This window comes from Vulpes vulpes, chromosome 1 (assembly GCF_048418805.1).
Source record: "Vulpes vulpes isolate BD-2025 chromosome 1, VulVul3, whole genome shotgun sequence".
Lineage (NCBI taxonomy): Eukaryota > Metazoa > Chordata > Mammalia > Carnivora > Canidae > Vulpes > Vulpes vulpes.
Genome location: NC_132780.1, coordinates 63,473,314 through 63,498,193, shown reverse-complemented (window position 1 = coordinate 63,498,193; position 24,880 = coordinate 63,473,314). Strand labels below are relative to the sequence as shown.

The window sequence follows — 24,880 nt, the reverse complement described above, 5'->3', positions numbered from 1 at the left end:
CTTCTTCCCCTGAATGGTATTGCCCAGCTATAGATACAGTGAAGCACATCATACAGACTTGACAGTCTGGCAGAAGATAAAAGGGGGTAAAATCAGTAATTATAATACAATGCTAGAGATGTAAAGGAGAAACATCCCAGGGAAAAGAGGACAGGTAAGACTTCTTAAAGGGGGTAACATCTAAGCCAAACCTTAAAAGATGAATAGGAATCAGATAGATCAAGGCAGGATGAACATTCTAGAATAATAATAACAAATGCAAAGGAATGCCAGCAAAGAAGAACATGACTCATTGTTGAGGTGTAAGTAGCTCTGTAGACTGGAGCTCTGGCTTCATGGGGAAGGCAGAAGGTAAAGCTCTAGAGGTAATGAGAGTGAAGGGAGGGCAGTTGGGGCCTTGTTTTCAGTTACCTGTTGGCTCCATAACTAACCACTGCAAATGTCATGCCCTAAAATAACAGCCATTGATTGTTTCTCATAATTCTTCAGTTGGGCAGCCATCTCTGGGAATGGCTTATCTCTGTTCCATGTGGCACAGGCTGGTACTGCTCCACTGGGGCAGGAGAATCCAGGATCCTCACTCACATGTCTGGTGCTTCAGCTGGGGTGTTATTGGCTGAGTCTCTTTTTCTTTTCATGTGGCCTCTCAATAGTCAGTTGCCTGAGTTCTTTACATGGAAGCTGTATCTGAAGAGAGCAAAAAAATGGAAGCTACAGAGCTTCTTATGGATTAGCCCAAAGGTCACATGACATCCTTTCCCCTACATAGTTGGTCAAAGTAAGTCACAAGATAAACTGAGTTAGAAAAGGAGAAATAGATGAGAGGAACAGCATGAACGCACAGGGATAGGAGGAAATGTTGGCAGCCATCTGTGTAGACGATGTACCTACAGGCCTTCTAGATCACTGTATTTTATGGGGTACCATTATAGGATTTTAAGCAGCAGGCTGACATTTTAAACATATGTGTTTTAAAATATCTCTCGTTCCTTGATAAAGATTGAATTCAGGGGTCAGGGCCAATACCTGTAAACAAAGCAACCAGTGAGAAGCTTCTACCAGCATTTTACAGGTTAATCTCATGAAAGAAAGCCCTCATGTCTTGCCACAATTTTCCTCCCATGGAAACAAATGGAATGACCAAAATGTGAAGGATGCCTTTTCTTTCTTTCTTTCTTTTTTTTTTTTTTTAAGCAAGACATGATGCAGATACCTGCTCAGGACTCTGTGCCCCTTCCAGAAAGATGGGTTCACATGGCTGTGGGGGAGGAAATATGTAACATTGCAAGTCCTCTGACTAATGCTTTTTGTTTAGAAATACTACTGCTTGCTTATTTTACATTTCTGTTTCTAAAAATAAAGCAGGAAAGTCAGATGGGACTTTTGGGGAAGGCAAAAGCCTGCTTTATTTCCAGGGGTTCTTCCTGAGTCAGACGATGCAGGTTTATATGATCATAAAACCCATATGGGCACTTTATTTCTCTGCAAAGTGAACCCCTTGACTCTGGCCTTTAGTCCCTACTACAGTGGTCGACAATGCCTATGAAAAAGCCACAGAAAATATTTACAGAATTTGAAATGTTTTATTATACCACCTCAGTAACTAAATTTCCTTCACAAATAGCAGTTTTACTGTGCAAGCGATTGTAACTTGTGTAGAGGAGCAGAGATCAGTGCTTATTAGTGCTTGCTAGAGCAAATTATGATCCAAAATCTGGAAATGGAAAGGAGATGGTCCCTCTGGATTGTTGGGGTTTGTACATCCCCTTCCCCTAAGTGTTCCTGGATCCAAGATTTCAGTCTTTAAAAAAAAAAAAAAAGAGTCTGTCTTTATTGGAATGAGAACCTGAGGATAAGATTACAATATAGTGCTTCTTTGTCAGTGTGCCGGTGTTCTCTCAGGTTTCTGAATGCTTAATGAACGCGATGGTGGGCATCAGGGATGAGGTTAATTTCCCCCCACAGGCTCCAGAGTGCCATGGCTAGAAGCCAGGATTACTTGGAGAGATTTGGTCTCAAATCCCAGCTTTGCCATTTCCTAGTTATGTGACAGTGAGCAAATTCCTTAACTCCTCTAAACTTTGTTTTTTTTTCCCTCTATAAAACCTCACTAATAATTGCACCTTGCTTGTAGGATTGCTGTGATGGATGAAAAAAAGTACTACTTATTGCATTGAACTTAGTGACTGGTGCAAGTGCCCAATAAATTTTAACTGTTAGTGTTTTAATGGACTTCCTGCTGATCTTTGCTGTTTCTCTTTATTTTTCAGGGAGATGTTAATCTCTGTGGCTCTGGGCCAGGTGTTATCTCTTCTTATTTGTGGAATTGGCTTGACCAGCAAGTACCTGTCAGAAGATTTCCATGCCAATACACCAGTCTTTCAGAGTTTCCTCAATTACATCCTTCTCTTCTTGGTCTATACCACCACACTAGCTGTCAGACAAGGTAAGCATGCAAAAATGCATATGTAGCTTGGAATATAGCTCAATTTATTTTTTACAAACATCTAGAAGCATGATGAGCCATGACTAAATTAACTTTTTTTCACATACAGCATCATAAGACAATTCAAGACCTCAAATCTCACTTTTCTATTTTGCAGTAATAAAGCAAACAGAATGAACAAATAAATCACAAAGAAGCATAAATTGTGTGAATTCAGCGGGAAGTAGGAAATGCATGTATAGGCAAAATGTACAATTGCTCACTATCTGAATTTCTGTTAACATTCCTTGTACCCCTCAGTGAATCTAAATAGAGTGCTTCCCTGGATGCTGGAAAGGCCTGGAACATCTGTCCTCACTAATGCTGGTCCTGAGAAATCCAAGGGAATTATAGACAAATGTATATTCTTTAGGAAAGTGTCACAAGAAACATAAATATAGTAAACACAAACAACTCTCATAATAATAAAGGGGAAAAAAGGAAAGAAAACTACCACAAATGGTCAGGTGAGATCTTCTGTCTAAATTTAAAATAGCTAAAGCAAGAAAAGAAGTCCTCCAAGAATCAATACAAGAAAAACTTTTTAATTGGCAACTGAAGTTGAAATCCTTGGGATGTATCTCTGGGGAGTGTAATTCAGAAACTTATGACTATAATGCTGACTCTGGTATAAAAACTCTTTTCCCTGGCTCAGAAATAGCCAACAGTTCGCCTCTAGGAGCTGTTGGCTGTGAAATATGCATTGAAAAATAATCATTAATAGGTTTAAAGACACTTATATACCTGAATAATAAATAAGGATACATGAATAGCTTTATTCATCAATCCTAACAGTCATACTTCTCTGAAACTTTGTAAGAACTGTATCAAGTATCTCATTTTTACTCTAATTATTTAAATGGTCATCCAGAATAATATTGCTTAATTAAAACAATGTGTCCAAAACTAGATTTTATTCCATTGGGACTGAATTCCAGTTTAACTTTGGATTTGTTTAAAGTATTGGAAAAGCTAGTTTCATTTACTTCTCAAAAAATTGTATTATTGGTGTTTGTTTCTTAAAGTTTAACCACAGTAGACATAATTAATTTAAGAATAAAATTTCAATGCAAAACTCAGACTACAAAAGTTGTAGACATTGAGTCTCAGCTATATTTCCTCAGCATGATCTGGAAGCTAATAGTTTGAACACTACAAATGCCAAAAAGAAAGCCCACAAAACTCACAGGAAAGTGGTGAATTTATCTTCTCCGATTTTTAGGACTAAATAGTCTAGGCCATGAGATGGTGACCTGTAATTAGTCCTCACTAATGGGTTCTTGTCCATCTTACTTTCCAGGAATCCAGAGATTTAACAAAAACCTTCATGAGGAAAAAAATAAAATCGAGTCATTCTAAGAAAGAGAGAGAAAATTTCAGTCAGTAAAGCTTTGAAAACTAAATGTAGCAAAAGACCTAACATTTACAACAATACCTTTTATCAAGATTCTATAATATGCCAGACACTATGTATGTAAGTTATCTCTCTTATTCCTTCAGTCCAAGGAAATAAGTATTATTACCCAAAATTTTATAAATTAGGACACCAGTTCCTTTGCCTGCCTGTGCCTCTCTGGACTCCCTGTATCCCATGTAGGTCCTAGGGAAGGCAGCAGGAGGAAAAGAAGATACTTTTGAATAAAAGGAAGGGGTTTTGCTTGAATTTTAAAACCCTGAATAAGAAACCAGCCCTGGTGCAAGGTCTATTGAGGCACAGCAATGAAGTTAAGAGGATATAGTCCCAGATATGGGGATACAGGGTAACGGGAGAGAGCACAGCTGACAAAAGACCAGGGACTAGGACAAGAAATTTGGAGGCTCTTTGGAAACAAGATTGAGGAGCGCCTGGAAAATTCTGTTTATCCCAGTCAGTGATAGAGAGATTCAATTTCTAAGATGCCCTCTCTGGACATTTCTGCCATTCCCTCAGATTATCACTAGATTCACTTGACATGTCTTTATGTGGGTGTTTACTCAGAATGTTTGTTTTAATCTTCATCTTTAGAAGTTTTAATAGGCTGGCATTAAGCTAACATCTGGAAATCAACATAGTAATTACATTAATTTTGTATAGGCTGATTCAGTACTATGTTCTAGAGATATAATAATCTCTTTCATTGTGTACCTCAAGATTTGAGAGGGAATGAACAGCAGAGCAAAGAGGATGAGAGGATGGAAAGTCTGGTGTGTGCAGGGGAAGTGCTCTCATAGTCACGATTCCTTCCCCTTTCCTGGTGCTTCCTGACCACTCCTCCCAGAGGCCTGCAGATTAGGACTGAGCAAAATTACTGTCTTTCCAGTTCTCCCAGAGCAGACGTCACCTATCCTGCCAAGCCACCATTTAATTTGACATTACCTTAGGCCACCTTAACTGCAGGAAGTTAGTCTCCGGAGCATTTTTTAAACAAATATTTCTTTCTCATTTTAACTGTACAACTTCTAAAAGGTTATAATTGTCACATGTGAATAGAATGTGATAAATCCCAGAAGCTCTTCAGAAGTGTTCCTGGTGACATGACAAAAGCCTTGTGGACATTGGACTTCAAAGTTAAACTGCCTTCTCTTTACCAGATTTGCACTGAACCAGTGACCAAAGACTTTGAAACAACAGATTCCAATAGAAATTCCAATATAACTCCAGTTCAAGCTGGAGTTCTGAATTGTCCCTAATTATTAATTGGTTCCTACAAAAATTTGACCACCATCCTCCTTAAGAAATGTGTATCTTGTTGAACAGGCTTAAATCTAACCCTTTCATTGATTGATGCTATGTTTTTATTCCGGATAGTTCTAAAATTCAAAAAGATTTTGCTGTTCATAACAAAGAACCTCAGTAGTACAACTTTACAGGGGGAAAAAACGTACTTCAAACAAGTAGTTCCGCTGAGAATTTAGCCAATACTTCGATGGGTTAATAGTAACCATTTTTTAAGAAATTATTCAGGCAAATAAAATGTACTCATTGAAGTAATGTCTGAAATCCAAACTCATGCTGTATGTAGGTAGTAGGGCTTCAGGAATTATAAAGAAAAGCTCAGCTCTCTTCCTGTGTATCTTTCCTTTACTCTCACACTATCACACTTTTATCTCACACTTGTATCACACTTAGAACACTTTTGTCACCAGATATGTGGTTTTTTCATACCAAGCAATTCTGTGGCACGAGCTGGTTGTCCTACACTTGAACTCAGTTCTGACACTGTCTTCCTAGGCATAGCTAGCATAAGATCCCACAGGCTAAGAACTAAGTCTCATATGACTGCCCCTTTCACTTCAGATGCCAATTGCGGTCTGGGTTGTAACCTCTGCTTCTGACTGATAGACTGTAAATCAGAGACTCCTAGGACTTCCTTCTGGGGTTTGATTAATTACTTGCTGGAGTGGTTCACAGGACTCAGGAAAATGGTCTACTTACTGTTTATCAGTTTATTATAAAAGGATATGTTAAATAATATAGTGAACATCCAGATGAAAGACATGAGTAGGGCAAAGTATGTGGGAAGAGGCACAGAGTTTCCATACCTCTCTGGGAACGCCACTCTTTCTGCACCTCTATGTGTTCATCAACCCTGAAGTTTTCTGAATCCTCTACTTCAGAGATTTTTATGGAAAGTTCATTATATAGGCATGATTGATCATTAACTCCATTTGTAGCCCCTCCCCCTTCTCCAGAGAATTAACAGGTGAGACTGAGAATTCCACATTTCTAATCATAGCTTGGACTTTGTGGTAACCAGTCCTTATCCTGGAACCCACCAAAAGTCACCTCATTAGGACAAAAGACATTGCCATCACCCTGGAAACTCCAAGCGATTTAGGAGTACTATGTCAGGAATCAAGGTCTCAGACCAGATATTGGGATATAAAGATGATGTACTCTACGTAACCTGGAAACTCCAAGCGATTTAGGAGTACTATGTCAGGAATCAAGGTCTCAGACCAGATATTGGGATATAAAGATGATGTACTCTACGTACTCTTACTACTTTGGGAAATTATAAGAGTTGTAGGAGCTCTGTGCCACAAACTGGGGGCAGAGACCAATATATATTTTTTCCTATTGTTTCACAAGAATATAACTACAAAAGTACAGTGAAACTTCCAAAAACTTATGGATTTGCCTAGAAAATTCTCAAAAGATTCTTCCTCATATCTACTTTTTTTCTTAAAATTCCATGTAATGCTAGCTGAAATCAGGAAGCAGAGAAAAACAAAAGGCAAAGACTCTAAACAAGAAGAAAGAACAGGGTGGGGTCTAACTGAAGCCCAGCCAGTTCTTGCATTTATGTTGTAGAAACAAGAAATGTGACAGCCTATTAAAAACAAAAGTGAAGATAGGATATCAAGAAAAAGATATGTCATCACACTTTTTGCCCATAAACTTCTTTTATCAATTATTATAAGAATCCTGCTGCTTCCCAGAACTAGTTTCAGCAGTTCTTAAATAATAGATACCCATGGTTCCTCTCCTGACAATTTTTAACTTCTGAGTATAGATAAACCATAGTTTTTAAACATTAGTTTTTTCTTCATCTGCCAGTTTTTCTCAGTTCTTGTGTTCCTAATTCCTCTTTATTTTTCCATTCACAGTTTACTCCGTGATAGAGGAGGAAAAGATTGTGGGGCAAAGGCAGGATGCTGAGGGGAAAATAAAAGCCTTTCAATCTTTGTTTTCCTCCTTAAGGCATGGTGATAAAAAAGAAATGGGTATCGGTAATGAAAGAACAAATAAGGAAGTGTCTGCTTCATTTCATATACAGACCCTGGAAAGAAAATAAAATGTCACCATTGATCTTCATTAGATATATTCCTGGTGACTCATTCTAGAAGTTTTGCTTTTTCATTGAAATATATTTTTATAAACTCTTCCAATTTTAAATAAAAGACAAGCTTCCAGCTAAAAGCAATTTGATGGGTAGTGTATATATTTTGCTTTTCAGCAAATTCTTGAAACATGGACATTAAAGTATTTACTGAGTCATTTATATATTTCTTTGTGTTAGCATGAAAATGAAACAGGTTTCTAAGAGTACTAACAGAGCACTCTAAACACATCACCATGTGTAATCCCCTTGATTTTTTCTAAAGAGAAAATACTGAAAAGTAAACACAAGATATACTCTTCATGAAAATACCCTCATTTTGAGCATTAAACTCCAGAAGACAGAAATCCTAGTTCAAATTTCAGTTATAAGTGGGGAGGCCATGAACTCTTTTCAGTCATTTTAAGCACTCACTCTCCCTGCCTGCCCTACCCACCATCAACATTTTCCTACCCAGGGCACTCAAGTAGGGCAGGACAGGGAGAGAGTAATACATAAAATGAGAGAAATACATAAAAATGACAGCTTTGCCTGCACACAACAGCTAGATGCAACTCATAGCCCAATGGTCCGGTACCATAGCCCTCAGCATTTTCAATGAATGCTCTTCTCAGAATTTATGCCAAAAAAGCATTTCTCCTTTTGGTGGTAGCTAGGGAAACATTAATCAGTAAATAATTGCTACCTCTTACCACACTAGACAAGCTTCATATTTGTTCTCTGCAGAAACACTGCACCTCTTACATACAATTACATAGGCTAAATTCTCAATTACCAATGTTGCAAGATTAAAAATATCCATGTAAATAGAAGAAATGTAGGACTTCAGGTAAAATAATATAGACCTCTCAGAAGCTACAATGGCATCTTGGAAACTTAGGTATCTATCAGATCCTAGAGGCCCCTTGAAGATCTTGTCTCCCAAGTTCTGTTAATCATATACTATATTTAGATTCTACTGAGATAGTCCTCCTATGAAATTCAATCCTTCTTTAAAATCCTGGTTATTATATTATCTGGATATGTAATTTTAAAGAGTCCACTAGTCACTGTGATTTAAAATAATCCTTTTCTATTTTCTAAATTAAGTTGATCTTATTTTTTTTAAGTATGACTTAAGAAACTGATCCTTTTTTTAAAAATCCTCTGTGAATCTTTGCGCCTTGCCTTTCTTAGAATGTTCTTTGACCCGTACCATTGGAAGTTGGAAAACACAGCCAGAGCAGTGAAAAGAGTTAAAGCAGGATCCAAGATTTTCTCAGAGCAAAAGCCCAAGTTATGCTCACACAAAGCTCAGTTTCCAGCTCTCTGGATAACCTTGACTAAGTCACTGAGGAGGACTGTTAGTGGATTACCAGTATAAGAAAGCACTTGGCAAGTGTAAATACTGAATTATAACAACCTTGAGAGTTGTGGGTGGAAATATTATTGTCACTTACCTATGTCTGGTGAGGTAATATTCATGGGAGCCTCTTAAAAATTCTCCCTTGTGGGAAATTACCTGGCAAACCTCCATTCCTATTCCTTGTTAAGTTGCCTTTGTTTTTATTTAAGTATGATTGCAAAGTTCTAGCCTCCATAGTATAGGAAGGTTGTAGTTCAGGAATTGAGGTACTCAGATGAATCCTTAGTAGACACTCCATGGGAATTATGCTTATGTTGTTGGGGACGGGAGAAGAAAACATGGGGCATGGGCAAAAGGGGAATATACACAAACCATACCAGGAAATTATTAGACAAAATCACAAGAGAAAACTAGAGTCCAATTCTACTGAAACAGTCTGCCAGCATATGGAGTAACTGAAACTCCCATGGACTGCTGCTTGGAATGCAAAATGATATCACCACTTTGGAAAATAGCTTAGCAATTTCTCATAAAGTTAAACATACACCTACCATATGACCCATCAGTCATACTCTTCTAAGAGAAATGAGAACATGATGTCCACACAGAGAACTCTATACAAATGTCCATTGCAGCTTTATTCATAATAGCCAAAAACTGTAAACAACCCAACTGCTTACCAATTTGTGAAAGGATAAAAACATTGCGGTGAATTCATACAAGGGAGTACCACTCAGCCATAAAGAAGAATAAGCTACTGATACATGCAACGATACGGAATAATCTCAAAAGCATTATGCTAAGTTCAAGAAGCCAGACATGAAAGCTTTCATACTATGTAATTATATACTGAATTATAATGTGATGTTCTGCAAAAGGCAAAACTATAAGGTGAGGAAATAGATATGTGGTTGCCAGAGCCTGGAAGTGAGACAGATTGACTGCAAAGGAGCACAAGGGAACTTTCAGGGTAATGGAAATGTTCTATAGATCTGGATTGTTGTAGAGGTTACAGGGCTGTATATATTTGTTAAAACTCTTCAAGCTCTACACTAGAAGAGATGGATTTTATCACATGTAAATTATACTTTAATACACCTGACCAAAGGCAAAAAAAAAAAAAAAAGAGTTAATTGTCTATTATCTCTCTATTATTACCGTGTTAAAATAATGTCTCATTAGGCTCAGAGTTTCCAACAGGGAAACTATAGTAGCTATTCCCTCAGTCCCTTATGGATATTAGGAAGTCACAATTAAAACTTCCCACTTCATATGACATGCTTTTAGACTACAAGAATGAATATAGTTTCCAAGAAAAAAAAAACCTACTCCAAGGACCTTGCTTATTGACATGAACTATTATTTATCAAGTTTATAATCCATTAAATAACGTGAAAAACACAAACACTCCATACATATGCAGTGCTTACAGAGTGAATCTGCACCAAATCAAGTCTTCCACAGTCTTAATCAAAGTGAAGAGTATCCAACAGAGCATGTCCCATTTGTGCTAAAGTGGATGAATCTCAAATAGACTGATACCTTACACAGAACTTTCAATATCACTTAAATCATCTTTAGATTAAAGAAAAATGACATATGCAACGCTTTCTTGTCTTCTTAATGAATCTTTATATAAACATACACACATGCACACACACACTATACATCAGACCGTCCCTCATTCCCCATGCCAAATGCTTCACTTAAGGGATGGCCTTAAGTGAATTCTTTCATTCCAAACAGCTTACAAGCTTGGAGGATGGATTGTCTCTCTGTCTTATCTGGAGTCCTTGTTGACTGTTAATTTGGGAAATCTTTAAGCATTCACCTATCCATGCTGAGAGCTGGCATAGAGCAACACTCATTCTTGGCACGAAGCTTCAGTGTTCATGTGGGAGATTGAAGGGTGGTTACAAGATGATAACTGTATTGCCTGAAGGAGATAAGTCCCCTTCTGCCAAAATAGTGCTTTGTATGTAATTAGTGTAAAAATTCAGAGGAATAGAGCTTATCCTTACAATCATCTTTCTCATTAAAAAAGAATCATAATGGAAGAACAAAGCAGTCCCTGCAGTGAGTTGAATTGCTTTCCCTAAGTTTTCATTAAATCAAAGACTCAGCAGTTAGCCATCCTGTAGACACTATTGCAGTCTGCTACATGAGTTTTGCAGGGGAAAAAAAATGAAGCAAACATTTTTTTTTTCCTTCACAGGATTAGAATTACATTGTGGTTACTTTAGATCAGAATTCCCTGTCTATGCATTTTTTGAGTATCTGGTTTCAGTGATTTTCACTTCTGAGATTTTTGAGGACCAGAAAGAAGATCATATAACTCACCAAATTTAAATGTGGTATTTGCAAATGGTGGGTTCTGACTACAAGTTGGAATGACTGGGCCCCTTCAGTGACCTATAAGAGGAAAAACATAAAGGAAATGCCTTGCAAATAAAAGAGAACATGATGGGACATCTGCCTTTGGCCCAGGGCGTGATCCTGGAGTCCCAGGATCGAGTCCCACGTCAGGCTCCCTGCTTGGAGCCTGCTTCTCCCTCTCCCTGTGTCTCTGCCTCTCTTTCTGTGTCTCTCTTGAATAAATAAATAAAATATTTAAAAAAAAAAGAGAGAGAACATGATCAGAATTTATGTTTCTGACTACTTTTTATTTTACTATTTGACATTTCTATAAAGTAACATAGATGTTACTTTTTTACCTTAAAGTCTCTAATTAGCCATGTCTAAAATATTTATGTTTAAGAACCATATTTAGGAACACTACTTAAGTATACTAAATTAAAATATAATTTTAAACAATTAGGATGTGGACTTTTTCTGTTTATTAATTCAATCCAAATTTAAGAGCCATTGTGTCATTTCAGTAAGTTTCCATAACATTTCTGGGTTGTTTTTCTTCATTTCATATGTCAAGGTAATAATAGCAACTGCCTCACAGATTTCCTGTGGACTAAATAAGGTGATATATGGAAAGCTTGTAGCACAAGGTCAGGCATATAGAAGTATTGAATGCATATGATCTGCCATCATCGGCATTAGATTGACATAATAAATATTGATTCTCCTCCCTACCAGGTCGGATTTTACACATGTAACCCTTAATTTGAATACATTCCACCATGAGGACCCTGAAATTCATTAGCCATATTCCAGCAGTTGTCTTCTCCTTAACTCGTCACTGGATGTCACAGTAGGCACTGATATGATTCATAGAAAGATCAAAAAGAAGAGACATTTTAGATGTGTCCTCACCATTGTGGTGGCCAATATGAGTCAGGGAACTCACTGATAGAATTATTACATTGGCACATGACTCATTCTGAAATGCACTAGCCCAAGTCCTTGTCTCCCAGGGTGTACAGTGGGGGGTCTTTTGCCTAAGAAAGCCAAGCCAAGGGGAGCAGTGAGCACCCAGAATCTGTCCAGAGAGAGCCAGAGCCACCCTTCAACTTTCAGGCATTGCTGCACCCAAACTATAAAAGATCCTAAAAGGGAAGGGAGCATTGCCAAAGGAAGAATCAAAAGAACAATTCCCTAGGTCAGTGCTTGTCCCCAGAAATAAAAGAGTTCTTTGCTCTACAGCTTTATTTTTGACCATAAAATCTCAAGGCAAAATTGTATCCCACCCTTTCTTTTCCTCTTGTGTGTATGTATGTTTCCTTTCTCTTCTCCCATTTCCTCTCTTTGCCCAGCTTTTTCCTACTTTTGTAATCATAACTGATACAAAAAGGGAGGAAATGGTAAGAGAAACATTCTCATTCACTTTACTGAGACACAACTGTCACTACAAATTTAGATATTACAGAGAAGATCCAGATTCGGTTTAAGCCATGCCTGCAAATTACTACTCCAAGTTACTATTCTTTGCTCAAGAAAAGGTTTGGAAGCACAAAGACACCAATTAAGATCTGTATGTTGCAAACTACGTTTGATTACCTTTTTCCCTGAATGTTTTTTCTTCCACAACACACACAGAATGCATCTGTGAACTGCAACCAACTAAATATGCATATGGAAAGCAAAACAGATCCAAAGCAGCTGGGAAAATCACATTCCTATTTGGCCTGCTGACCAAGGCATATGCCAGCTGGAGAAGTTGAGGACAAAGAAGTGTGGTTTGACCAAAGCCAAGAAGGGATGGCATTTCTGTCCAAGATAATTTCCAGCAAGGAATCAGTTCTTGGGTAATGGCCATAGATGCTTTAGAAGACCTATCATTACAACAGTAGGAATTCTTCAGATGTATTCCTGAGGGGGAGGGAGCGGGGGGGGGGTGTCACTATATTATAATCAGAATCCCAAATCTCACTAGTTATTTGGAATAAACAGTGAGCAGCATGTACCTTTTAAGGGCGTTTCAATGGAAGCCATAGTACAAAAATCTATAAGCAGAGATCAGTCATACTAATGAACTATGACACAAACAAGAATTGTCCTTGAATGAGCTCATTAAAAGGAATCTTGCTCCCATTTTTTGACAGGTAGGAACATTTGTTCTATTTTAAAGTTGAAAAATAAAATCAGGGTGGGGAGAGGAAAAAAAATAAAAATAATCCAAGATGAAAAAGAGCTGTAAAATGCCCTGAGAGAGCACAAAGCTCTGGGGGCTCCATAGCCAGTGAAATGGCCACCAGTGTGTCATCCTCTCGCTGAAAAGAAGGGAAGGCCATGCCGTCAAGATCATGGAGCTCTCATTCACCCATCTTTCAGCAGGAAGAGCATGTCACAGACAAACTCAATGGACTACCAGGGTCTCACCAAATTCAAAGCATCTGGTTCTGTACCTAAAAGCATATTTCGACTTTCGGCTTAGTAGATGTCATTCGCTGAGGTCGAAATTTCCAGCTGTGCTGTGTTAAATTCAGGGCCATTATAGCACAGCTTTAAGCAAGCCATTGATTTTAAACTTTTGTCAAACTAAAAGAAACTAAGTTAGATCATTCAGAAGCAAACAAAGAACTCAACTTCTAAAAATAAAGTTAAGGAACTTGGTAACTTCTTTTTAACAGAAATGTGTGGGCAGATCTTATGTAAGTGGCATAAATGTACAGGTCTCTGCACTGTTAAAAATTGCAAGTTATTTACTATATGGAAACTTAATAGATCCCAACTCCTAGTTTCTGTTAGATAACTGGCCTCAGATATGCTTAGTAATTTAGATACACACCAGGAAAGTGTGTTCCTATACTCAAAGTGTCTCTCAACAAAAGGAGTCAGCCTGATACAAGCCAAGGATGCAACTGCTCCTCAGCCTACTGAGTTTTATAGTTTTAGTTCTGCCCATGTTTACTTCATACAGGACCTTCTAGAAGGCTCTGACCTTATTACATCTTGCTCAAATATCTCTTACCTAAATTTAATTTCTCTTGCCTTCCTCAGTCGCACATTTCTTCCTTCATGTATTCATCCATCTATTATTCCATTCATGTATTCAGCAAATGTTTTTTGAGGGCCTTCCTCTTTTAGGCACTGTACTACCAGGTGTGAAGGATGCCTCACTGAGTAAAAATGATCTCCTTTCTTCCACTCCTTCTAAGGCAAGGAGAGGAGAGTGACTAGGAAAGAGTCCCTGTAATTGCAGGAGGCCCAATGTGAGGGCCTCAGTTTCCCTCCTCTCCACCACATCTTCATATAAAAGAATTTGCTTCTCTTCTGTCATCTATTTCCATGACTCTTTTCTCCATCGGCTGCCAGTCTTCCCTTTCCCAATTATTCACAACAGAAGACTTTATTACAAGCAGTTATAATCAATACGTTGCTATTTTGTGGCCTCCTCTTGACCCATGCACATACCCTTTGTTCTAGAATCCTGACTTTACACTAAAAGAACATCAGTTGTTCCTCCAGTCCCCGTACCACCCACCTACACTGTTGTTCCAAGAGAATACAGCACAGATATCATCCGTCCTTTATTTAGACTTAGCTGTGGTGACTTCTTGGCTGCTAAGCTTCTATGAGCTAGAGCAGTTGGCTAATCTCATGATTATTAGTGACTTCCAAGACTCTCAAAGTTGTCCTGTCCTCTTATAAGCAGCTGTATATGGATCACAGGTCTCTGTCACTTTGCCTGGCTGGTGACCCCTTTGGGTAGTGGCAAACTGTCTTTTCCTTTTTCAGCTTTATCCATTTAGGAAGCCCTTTTACCCTTTATGTGTCATTTGGGGATGTACTTTCAGCATTTGCTGGTTATATGAACTTAAGCTCCTTTCAAGTTTCAACAACTCCTGTAAAATATTAGAAACCACAATAATTTAGTGTTATAAAGTGAAAAGCAACAACACAGTAAAGAATATCAAAGCTCACTAGCTTTATCTCAGTACCTGACAGGGGAGAACCAACCTGGGACCACTCATTAGGACTATTAGCAGCTGTGAAGCAGCAGGAAGGAAAACCAGAACATCAACTTCTTGCTTTTGACCATTTTCTCATTTTCTTACTGTACAGCATGCTCTGTTCAGCAAATATTCATCACTTCTCCTCCAGGGTAGGTTACCATTTCATGGTATTCTGGAGGAAGAAATTAATGGTGCCTTTGATAACCAGTCTCACAATATGTACAATATCCAGTAGTCCCAATTGTTTTCAGAAAGTGGCACAGATAAATATCTAACTAAATGCAGCAATGATTATGATTCCTTTGAAAAAAAAAACCATTATTGCATCCTACTAATCTTGTACCAAAATTCCTAATCTATTCATGGTTTCACCTGAAAACCAGAAAAAGAGTATCTCTCCCTAGCAAGTGTGTCTCTAGCCACAGGTATCCCCTTGTGTAACTATGCAGTTCCCATTGCTAAAGTTTAAACACACCTAACAGACTAACTTAGAAAACTCCCATCATCGTGGGGTTGAAGTTATATTTGGTTATGGGATATATTGACTGATGCAAAGTTGTCTTCAGTTAAATTTCACAATTATTTATTGAGCCCACTGTGTACCAGATACTATGTGAGTGCCTTTCAGATGTTCTCTCTCTGTCTCCATTTGCTCTAGCATGCCTAAGCTAAGCCACCTATTGCCTCCTACCTGAACTGCTGTGACCATTCCTGAGCTGTGCTCTCTCTGACACCTGCCACCACTTCATACACCCTTTTTTAAAACTTTTTTTTTTGTTCTAAGCTAAAGAGCATTAGTCAATCAGTCTTTGGATAATTATGTAAATCCTTCTTTATTTTTTATTTATATCAAATTCAGTATTTTAAAAAAATAGTTGAGGGAAGGAACTGGTGATTTTTTTTACATACCCATCAAAATCAACACATACTTCTCAGCTTTATTCATTGAACCAAAATAAGATCTTTCAATAAGGTTCAAGAAGCTCAAAATCAAGATACTAGAATGTTGTTGTTCCTACTTTCCAATTAACCTGCTGACTTGAGGAAAGGAAGTCAAAGATGTAATATTCTAATTATTGTTCTCTGAGCAGGGTGTCTTCTAAAGTGCAGACTAAGTTGCTTTGGATTTCGGAGTGAAAATATTGATCCAAATGTAAAAAAAAACATAAAAATTTAATATTTTAGGTATGAGTTTCATAAAAAATAACTTTGGGGGCAGGGGGTGGCTCAACAGTTTAGCACCTGCCTTCGGCCTAGGGCATGATCCTGGAGTCCCAGGATCAAGTCCTGCATCAGACTCCTTGCATGGAGCCTGCTTCTCCCTCTGCCTGTGTTTCTGTCTCTCTCTCTCTCTCTCTTTCTCTCAAGAATAAATAAATAATATCTTAAAAAAATAAAATAACTTTGGGACCACTGGGTGGTTTACTTGGTTGAATGTCAGACTCCATTTTATAAGAAACATCCTTGTAAATATATTTTAAATATATGTAAGAATACTTTGTAGTTTAGATTCCTAAAAACTTAAATACTGAGTCAAGAGCATGTTAAATATTGATAAATATCACTAAATCTCCCCTCTCCAGAAAGTAATATCAGTTCAAAAGCCTATTAACGGTATTTGAGAGTATGTTTCCCCCTTCCTTATCAACATCAGATATTATTGGTAATATTTTTGTCAATCTAAAAGGTGAAAAAACCTCATTGTTTTAAATTTCATTTCCTTAATTACCAGTGAAATGAGCATCCTCTTGTATGTTTATTGACAAGGTTTATAGCTTTTGAATCCTAAAATAAAAACATGAAATGATAATGACCCCTTACCAGTCTGTTCTTGGTATAAGACTAAGTCCCATGGACTCCTTTCCTTCTTTCTCTCACTCAGTCTGTTGTCTTTATCTCCTCATGAATTAGTGCAAATAGGGGAAAACAAATGAGCCTTGTGTTATGTTCCTCTGGAAGAATGCCACTGCCAGAGTATTGAAGTAATAATACAGAAATTTATATCGTCCATAAACCTTTTATAGTAGTGTAATTAGCAGGGCTATTAATATTACCTAAGCCTAGCTTTCTTTATTGCTGTAAACACAGCTTGTGATCATATAAATGACATCAGTATTAATCCTTTAGGGCATCATGTAAACCAAAGCACATGAGTCAGTTAGTTTAGCTAGAGTTTAATCAGAATCTCCATTCAAAAAAAAAGGATCATTTTTTATTAGAAAGCAGAAGGATAACCTTTGGGCATTTTCCAACTTTGGGTTCCAGGAAAGGTTTACTAGTGTAGACGTGCCTGGGAAGAATGGAGTGGAGAGAAATAGAGAATTTTTAACCTGTATCAGTGTAGAATTATGACCATTAGCTAAATATATTTTGGCTATTCTATGGTTCAGTGTTATTTACATTTGGTTTTCTTCTCTCTTGTGCATCTTTATCAATATTCAATTCAAAGAATGAAGTGAGTTTAATGCATATACTTCATATCTCTTTTTCAAAAAACAATGAATGTGACATGCAAGTAGGTTCCAGGGATTGCAAATCAGTGTAAATTAGCAATATGATTTAGATGACTGGTGTGGAAATCAGGACAGTAAAATTACACTGAAAGATGGTCTCAACTATGAATATGTTTCTTCCTTAAGCAAGTCAGCTTCATATCTCTTTGACTCAGATTTCTTGGCTGAAGAAAAACAATGAGGATAACTATCCAATAAAAAATTGTTTATTAACCTATATTGATCATTTTATTTGCTCAAAGATGATGTCATTAAAATGTTAATCTATTTGATATTTGAGGGACATACTCAATTTATGTGGCTTTTTAAATGTCAGCTATTATACTCAAGCCTTAGCTCCGAATAAAACCTGCATATTTCAGAATGAGTAAGATTTTCTGAAACAATAGGTGCAAAGTCAATCCATTCAACTTGGATGATCTTTGATAAAGAGAAGAGCACAAGTAAAGAAGGGAGAAAGAAATAATGCACAGTGAGTTTGTTTGATTCTATGAACACACTATATGCCATTTCAAGTACTACCTCAAAGGAGAAAAAGAAAGGAAATGAAAATGTACAATATAGCTACTACATACTTAAGCATTGTATAGGTCATTTTATATATGAAAAAACTGAGGTTTAGAGAGATTGACTTATCAAAAATTATATAGTGACTTCCTTTTAGGATATAATTAGTTGCAAAGGACAATCACCCTCACTCCAACAACAGTAACATATAAAATCATATATTTTTTCTGAACTCATCAGAAAGCTGAGAAAGAAAAAAAATCTAAATGTATAAAATTCTAGAAAATTCCATTTGTGAGACAGAAAAGATTCAGTTTCTTTCATCCATTGCAGAGTGACAAGAGAAGGAATCAACAAAGAGAGAGCCAAGAAAAAAACAGCCAAAACTTTAAGTATTAATGCGCACATGTGAGGTAGTGTGACAGATTATATTCTAAAGGACCTCAGCCACAGAGCGGTTTTATACACACTTCCAGACTGTGTTCCATGGGTCTTTACCTAGTGCTGGGCATTTATACCAAAGACTGAGAGGTGGCACAAAACTAAAAGATTCTACCTAATGTGTGTGGAGACTCCTTAAGTGCGTGACAGCCATGTTTTGAAAATGGAGAGGAGCAATATGGGAGATCTGAGAGAAACCAACTGGAGGCAATCCAGACTTTCAGATGCCAAGGATTGGCAAAAAAGTTGAGAGAAATCCTTCTGAGATGTTCCAGGCAGAGAGAGATTTCTAAAAGTTCAAGAAGTCTACCCTAGGACTAGAAAGCAAAGAGAACTCCCCCAAAAACCCAACTGTAGTCAACTGAATGCAAAGTAAAGGTATATTTTTCATGGTTCAGAAAGTTGGTATCTGGAGATAAAGTGCAGAAATCTCCAGAATCTCAGCAGTACTCAGACCTCAAGTCCTGAAGAAGGGTAAGGACTGATCCTGCTTTCAAGATATTTTAAGTCAGTAGTGAACTAACTCAAACTGAAGCTGCAGGAAAGCCTCGTCTCAGTGATCAAGTTGACTCCACCCACAGCCAAGCAGCCAAACACAGAAAAAGGACTTTGTTTTTGAAAGTAAATATGTTTTTCATTCAGTCCTTACTGCTACTATATACAAAATACCTGAGTGCAATAAAAAAAGGGATGAAGCAAGAAAATGTGACACATGGTCAAGAGAGAAAATAATCAATAGAAGTGGACCTAACAATGTCATAGATGTTAGAATTATCAGACGAGAACTTAACTATAATCGTAATCCCAAGTTCAGGTGGATGATCTTAACAATACTCATGAAGAAATGTGGAATTTCATCAAAGACAAGGAAACAATTCTAAAAATAGTCAAATAGGAATGATAGAAATAAAAAAATTAAAAATGAAGAATATAGGATTCAGTAGAGAAAAGAATCTGTGAATTTGAAGATAGGTCAATTCAAAGTATCCATTTGAAGCACAGAAATAAATGAGTGGAAAAAGAAAAGAAAAACAGAATATCTGGGACAATATGAAATTATCCAAAAGGCATGTTTTTGAACTTACAGAACAAGAAGAGAGAGACAGTGAGGCAGAATAAATATTTGAAGAGATAATAGTTAAGTTTCCAAATTTGTTGAAAGACATCTAATAAATCCAAGAAGTCTGGGAAATCCCAAATAAGGTAAATACAAAGAAAACTACATCTGGGTATATCATAGTCAAACTGCTAAAAACCAAAGACAAAGAGAAAATCTTGAAAACAGCAAAACAAAAGATATGGGGCACCTAGGTGGTTGAGCATCTGCCTTTGGCTCAGGATCTGCCTTTGGCTCAAGATCCCTGGGATCCAGCCCTGCATGGGACTCCTTACTCAGCAGGGAGCATGCTTCTCCCTCTCCCTCTGCCTGCTGCTCCCTCTGCTTGTGCTCAGATGCTCTCTCTCTCTCTCTCTCTCTCTCTGTCAAATCAGTAAATAAAATCAAAAGAAAAAGAAAGAAAGAAGAAAGAAAGAAAGAAGAAAGAAAGAAAGAAAGAGAAAGAAAAAGAGAGAGAGAAAGAAAGAAAGAAAGAAAGAAAGAAAGAAAGAAAGAAAGAAAGAAAGAAAAAGAAAGAAAGAAAAGATACATTATACTAAAGGAAAAACACCTCTCACCAGAAATAGTAGGGACAGGAAGATAATATAACATAGTTAAAGTGCTAAAAGAAAGAAAAAAGATACCTGTCATCATGTAAGTCTATAAACAGTGAAAATATGCTTTAAAAGTGGAGGCAAATAAAAGGCATATAGCTAGTAAGAAGCAGAGCTAAAATTTGAACCAGAACCATATAAATGGGAAGATTGCTTCCCACCACAGTCAGCCCTGCCTATTGTATTTGTGTGTTGGCATATGTCTGTGGCGATGCCAGCCATTCAATGTTTAATTTTTATAATTTATTTTTATTGTAAAAATGAATGCCTGGTAAAAAAATTAAATCAGTAAGAAGTATGGAAAGTAACACTCCATTTTCTACCTCCCGTAGAACTCAAATTGGCAAACTAGAGATAAGCTCCATTGAGTAACTCAATATGGCCCGCTTTCCTTGATCTTATTTCTTAGACTTGAAATGTTAAAAGTCATCCAGAATCCTTGTCAGCCTTTCTCTGTGATGGTAAATCCTCACTGCCAATAAAAATAAGAAATTCAATACTTTATGCAAATTCAGTATATTCCACTTCTCTCTATCTTAAAGCTATTAGAAAGAGCAAAATTTTCTAATCAATTTACCATAATGGTACTGAGATAATTATTTAAGTTATAAAAGAAAGCACAACATTTTATGTGGTTTCCTACTGCCTAAGATATCTGATACTCTAACTCCACCTGTCATTGTGCAATGTTTTTAAGCTTAGTTATATGAGACTTCAGTTTCACAAACACTATTTTTGTCATAGGCATACTCATGCATAGTACCAACAGATATGGTTGGCAATTTAAAAAAATCACCATTTTGCAGTATGTATTCACAATAGCATTCTGGGGCAGATGAGAAGTCATACCTAAAGGTTATGAGCAGTGGCTTCTTTTGACTAAGCACTTCGCCTCCACTTGAGAAAGTATCTGTAGTCACCACACGGTTCATAGTTAGCTAATCTATTTTCAGATAGAGCCAAAGAAAAAAATAATTTTGTTTCATTTATAGTACTACAGATAAAAGAAAAAAAAGTGTTGGTAGAGATTTTAAGAGTCACCTACTACAACTGTATAAAATCTCCACTTCTCCAATATCCAGGCCAGGGACTCAGAGTATGCTTAAGTATTCTGAACTCTGTATTTCAGAGGAATACATCCCATCTTGGGCTGCCCTGATTAAATTTCTTTCTTGTAGTAAGCCAAAATCTGTTTCCTTTTTTGCTACCCACTATAGTGAATCTATTCTGGGAGGCCCCATAAAATATTAATTTCCTCCTTATAAGATAGTCATTGAGGGGCCCTGGGTGGCTCAGTCAGTTAAGCTGTGAGCTCTTCATTTGGATCTCAGGGTTGTGGATCTCAGGGTTGTGAGATCAAACCCAGCATGGAGCCTGATTAAGATTCTCTCTCACTCCCTCCTCTCAACTCTCCCAGCTTGTGCCTTCTCTCAAAAAAACTTTAAAAAAGAAAAAATAGTTATTGAAATACTTGAAAAAAAACCCTCATGCACACATTTCCCTCTAGGCTAAGCGTCTCTAGTCCCTCAAAACTTATCCCTTCTCTATTCTATTACTCTCCTCTCAACCTCTTCTATTTAGTGCATATTCTTCTGAGAGATGATTATCCACTTTTCTGCTTTTCATAGTGAAAGAAGAATGATCACTTCCCTCTTTCTAAATATGGCACTCTTATTTATAAAGTTTAAACTTGAATTCTTGAATTTGATCTGGGCTTTTTTTTTTTTTTTTTTTGTACTCAGAGCTCAGCTAACCTTCAATAATCCCAAATAAAAAAGTAATTGATGGATTTTTCTTAGTATCTTTATTATAGGAAGGCATTTTCCACTAGTTAATTCCATAAATTTTAACTTGTTATTTTTTCTGATACCTGACCAGAATTTCTTCTGCTGTATTATAAACTCACTTCTTTCTAATTATCTTTTGTATCCCTCAAAGTCACCTTAAGTTATGTTAAATCACCAAAACCTTTTCATCTCTGATTAAGGACTACTGCATACTTTTTAAAGCTTTCTTTATAAGTCCTATTCTCTATGCGTATCATAGCTTTCACTGTATCCCTTCATACTCTCTTTGATCTCTCCACACTCCCTAAAAATGTGAAACTCTAAATTACATACTCTTAAATATAGTATAACTGACAAAAGTTCATCTTCTCTGAGCAAGCTTCCCTGTCTTTGTGCTGCCTTAGATGAATTTTATCTTGTCATATTGCTTCTATTAAATCAAAACTTACTATAATTGTTAAGAAAGTATACAAGATAAGTCCACTGATGTTTTACAGTTGCAGGATGGAAGACTTGTATGTTTCATTGTGAAAACTCAGAATGAAAGGAATGGAGTGCATTTCTTTAAGAATTTTCCTCTTGAGGGATCCCTGGGTGGCGCAGCGGTTTGGCGCCTGCCTTTAGCCCAGGGCGCGATCCTGGAGACCCGGGATCGAATCCCACGTCGGGCTCCCGGTGCATGGAGCCTGCTTCTCCCTCTGCCTGTATCTCTGCCTCTCTCTCTCTCTGTGACTATCATAAATAAATAAAAATTAAAAAAAAAAAAAAGAATTTTCCTCTTGAGTTTAAAAGGGAAAATGCCAGAACTTTGGAGAGGGAATGATCTCTTTTCTAGTCTGGTCCAGCCTCTTTTTATTGTCCCCTAACCTCCTCTTCTTATTGGGTTTGTGACAAATTGGTTACAAATTACAGAGAATTTGTGTCTCTTCTTTAAATAATCAATACTGGGGTGGCCCGGGTGGCTCAGCAGTTAAGCATCTGCCTTCGGTCCAGGGTGTGATCCTGGAGACCTGGGATCGAGTCCCAGGATCGAGTCCCACATCGGGCTCCCTGCACGGAGCCTGCTTCTCCCTCTGCCTGTGTCTCTGCCTCTCTCTCTCTCTCTCTCTCTCTGTCCCTCATGAATAAATAAATAAATCTTTAAAAAAAGTAAATAATCAATACTAATACTTAAAGCAGAATCTTCCTCAGTCATAGTTCCGTTGTTCCAGGTAATGATCTTTTTAATTTGCTACTACTTATAGGTTGCTAGTCCCTTTGGCATCTCTCATCACTGTCACATTCAAGGCTAATGGGTACATAGATCACATTGGCCTTTGGCAGGAAGGAAACATCTATATTAAATGCTGCTCATAAAGGCATTTCCCCATTCCTCTTTATTTCTTAGCTTCCTGTTTCACACTGTTAAACATCCTTTTGTAACAGTATTGGGGCAGGTGGGTGTTGAATTATCTCAAGCTTACTTTTGTAAGATGTGAAATACTCCTCTACTACAACAGTAACCTTCCCAACCTTGCAAATGAAGTAGCCCAAAAGCTGAATACCACAGCTAGTGAGATCTACATCATTGCTTCTCATCTTTTCTGTTCAGATCCCTTAGATATTTATACTACTCAATATCAACACTTCCTAGGATGTGGTGATTTGGATTTTTGGCCCTTCTCTGAAAGATGCCATCTCTTCTGTCCCCTTCTCTTCCTTCATTTTCTACCTGGAATATCCCACTTCTCTTCCTTCTCTAAACCTCTCTTGTCAGAATGCATTGTTTTTAGTGGCCAGTTGTTTGCCCATGTGTGGAGGATATGGTTAACTTTGGACATTGCGTTTCTATAGTTACTTTTTTAAAAAAAAGGTTATTTATTTGAGAGAGAGAGAAAGAAAATGGGGGAGGGGCAGATGGAGAGAAAGAATCTCAAGCAGACTCCCTCCTGAGTGTAGAGCCAGACATAGGGCTCAATCTCACAACCTTGAGATCAAAATCAACCTGAGCCAAAATCAAGAATCAGACTTAACTGATCCACCCAGTAGCTTCTCTATAGTTCATTTTTTAAAAAGTTTTCATGTCCTTCCACTTTTGTATTCAATTTGGCTGACAGTTTTATTTACAAGAATTTTTTACTGAAGTTATCTTTTTAACATTTAAAGTGACTTTTTAGAATTTTAGATAAAATTTAGATAGATTTTTCTTATGATACTTTTTCCACATCACTTGCTTTTAAAGGGGAGAATAATGGGTAGCTTAAGGAGAATCATAAAGAAAGCCCAGATGCCTTTTTTATTCCACTGTACCATAGATAAAGAAAAAATTCCCTACGTTAAGCTTCAGTGAAGATCTATCCTAACTATGGTCAAGAAGGAGCTGACAATATTGTAAGGAAATCCAGACAGTCACAAGACAGGTAGAAGATTTATCCCAAAGGTAACTTTCTTATCTTGTTCCCGGGATTTTTCAGTATCTCTGTGAGTAGATTTATACTCTAAAAATCTGGGTCTATGATTGACATATAATCGGATTCAGTCATGGTGGTTCTGCAACTCAATCTCTTAAAACTAAATTTAGGTAATAGTCAAATAGTTCTGAACACTCTCCTTAAAAATATTTTTATGAGGTGCCATAATAAAAAGGCTATGTCCAAATTGCTAGCAATTTTAATGACTTTTTAATGCAGAATAGACATGACTGAATTTATTCATTTCTTTTCTAAACAGAGATTAAAGTAATTTTCCCTGTTGTTTAAATCCTGTTTACCCTTTCCCATACCTGGGGACTAAAGAGAAGCTTGCTGGCTTATGTCAGAGGTTTATGGGACAGGGGTATGGCTATGCTTCTCCTCTACACATAAATCTAGCGGTCAGGACCCTTATCAGAGCCTCTCCTCTAAGCCCTTTTGGGGGTTGAGGAAGTGGTTTTATTGAAAT

At 37.2% G+C, this 24,880-nt stretch overlaps 1 protein-coding gene across 2 annotated transcripts in view; it reads left to right on the top strand.

The window, feature by feature from the left end:
* Positions 1 to 24,880, top strand: part of SLC35F1 (solute carrier family 35 member F1) — a 381,287-nt gene that overhangs the window by 236,668 nt on the left and 119,739 nt on the right. For both annotated transcript variants that reach the window (XM_072765394.1, XM_072765396.1), the window contains exon 2: positions 2,271 to 2,446. In XM_072765394.1, the coding sequence (XP_072621495.1) occupies positions 2,271 to 2,446 (176 nt within the window). The remainder of the gene's footprint in view (positions 1 to 2,270; positions 2,447 to 24,880) is intronic.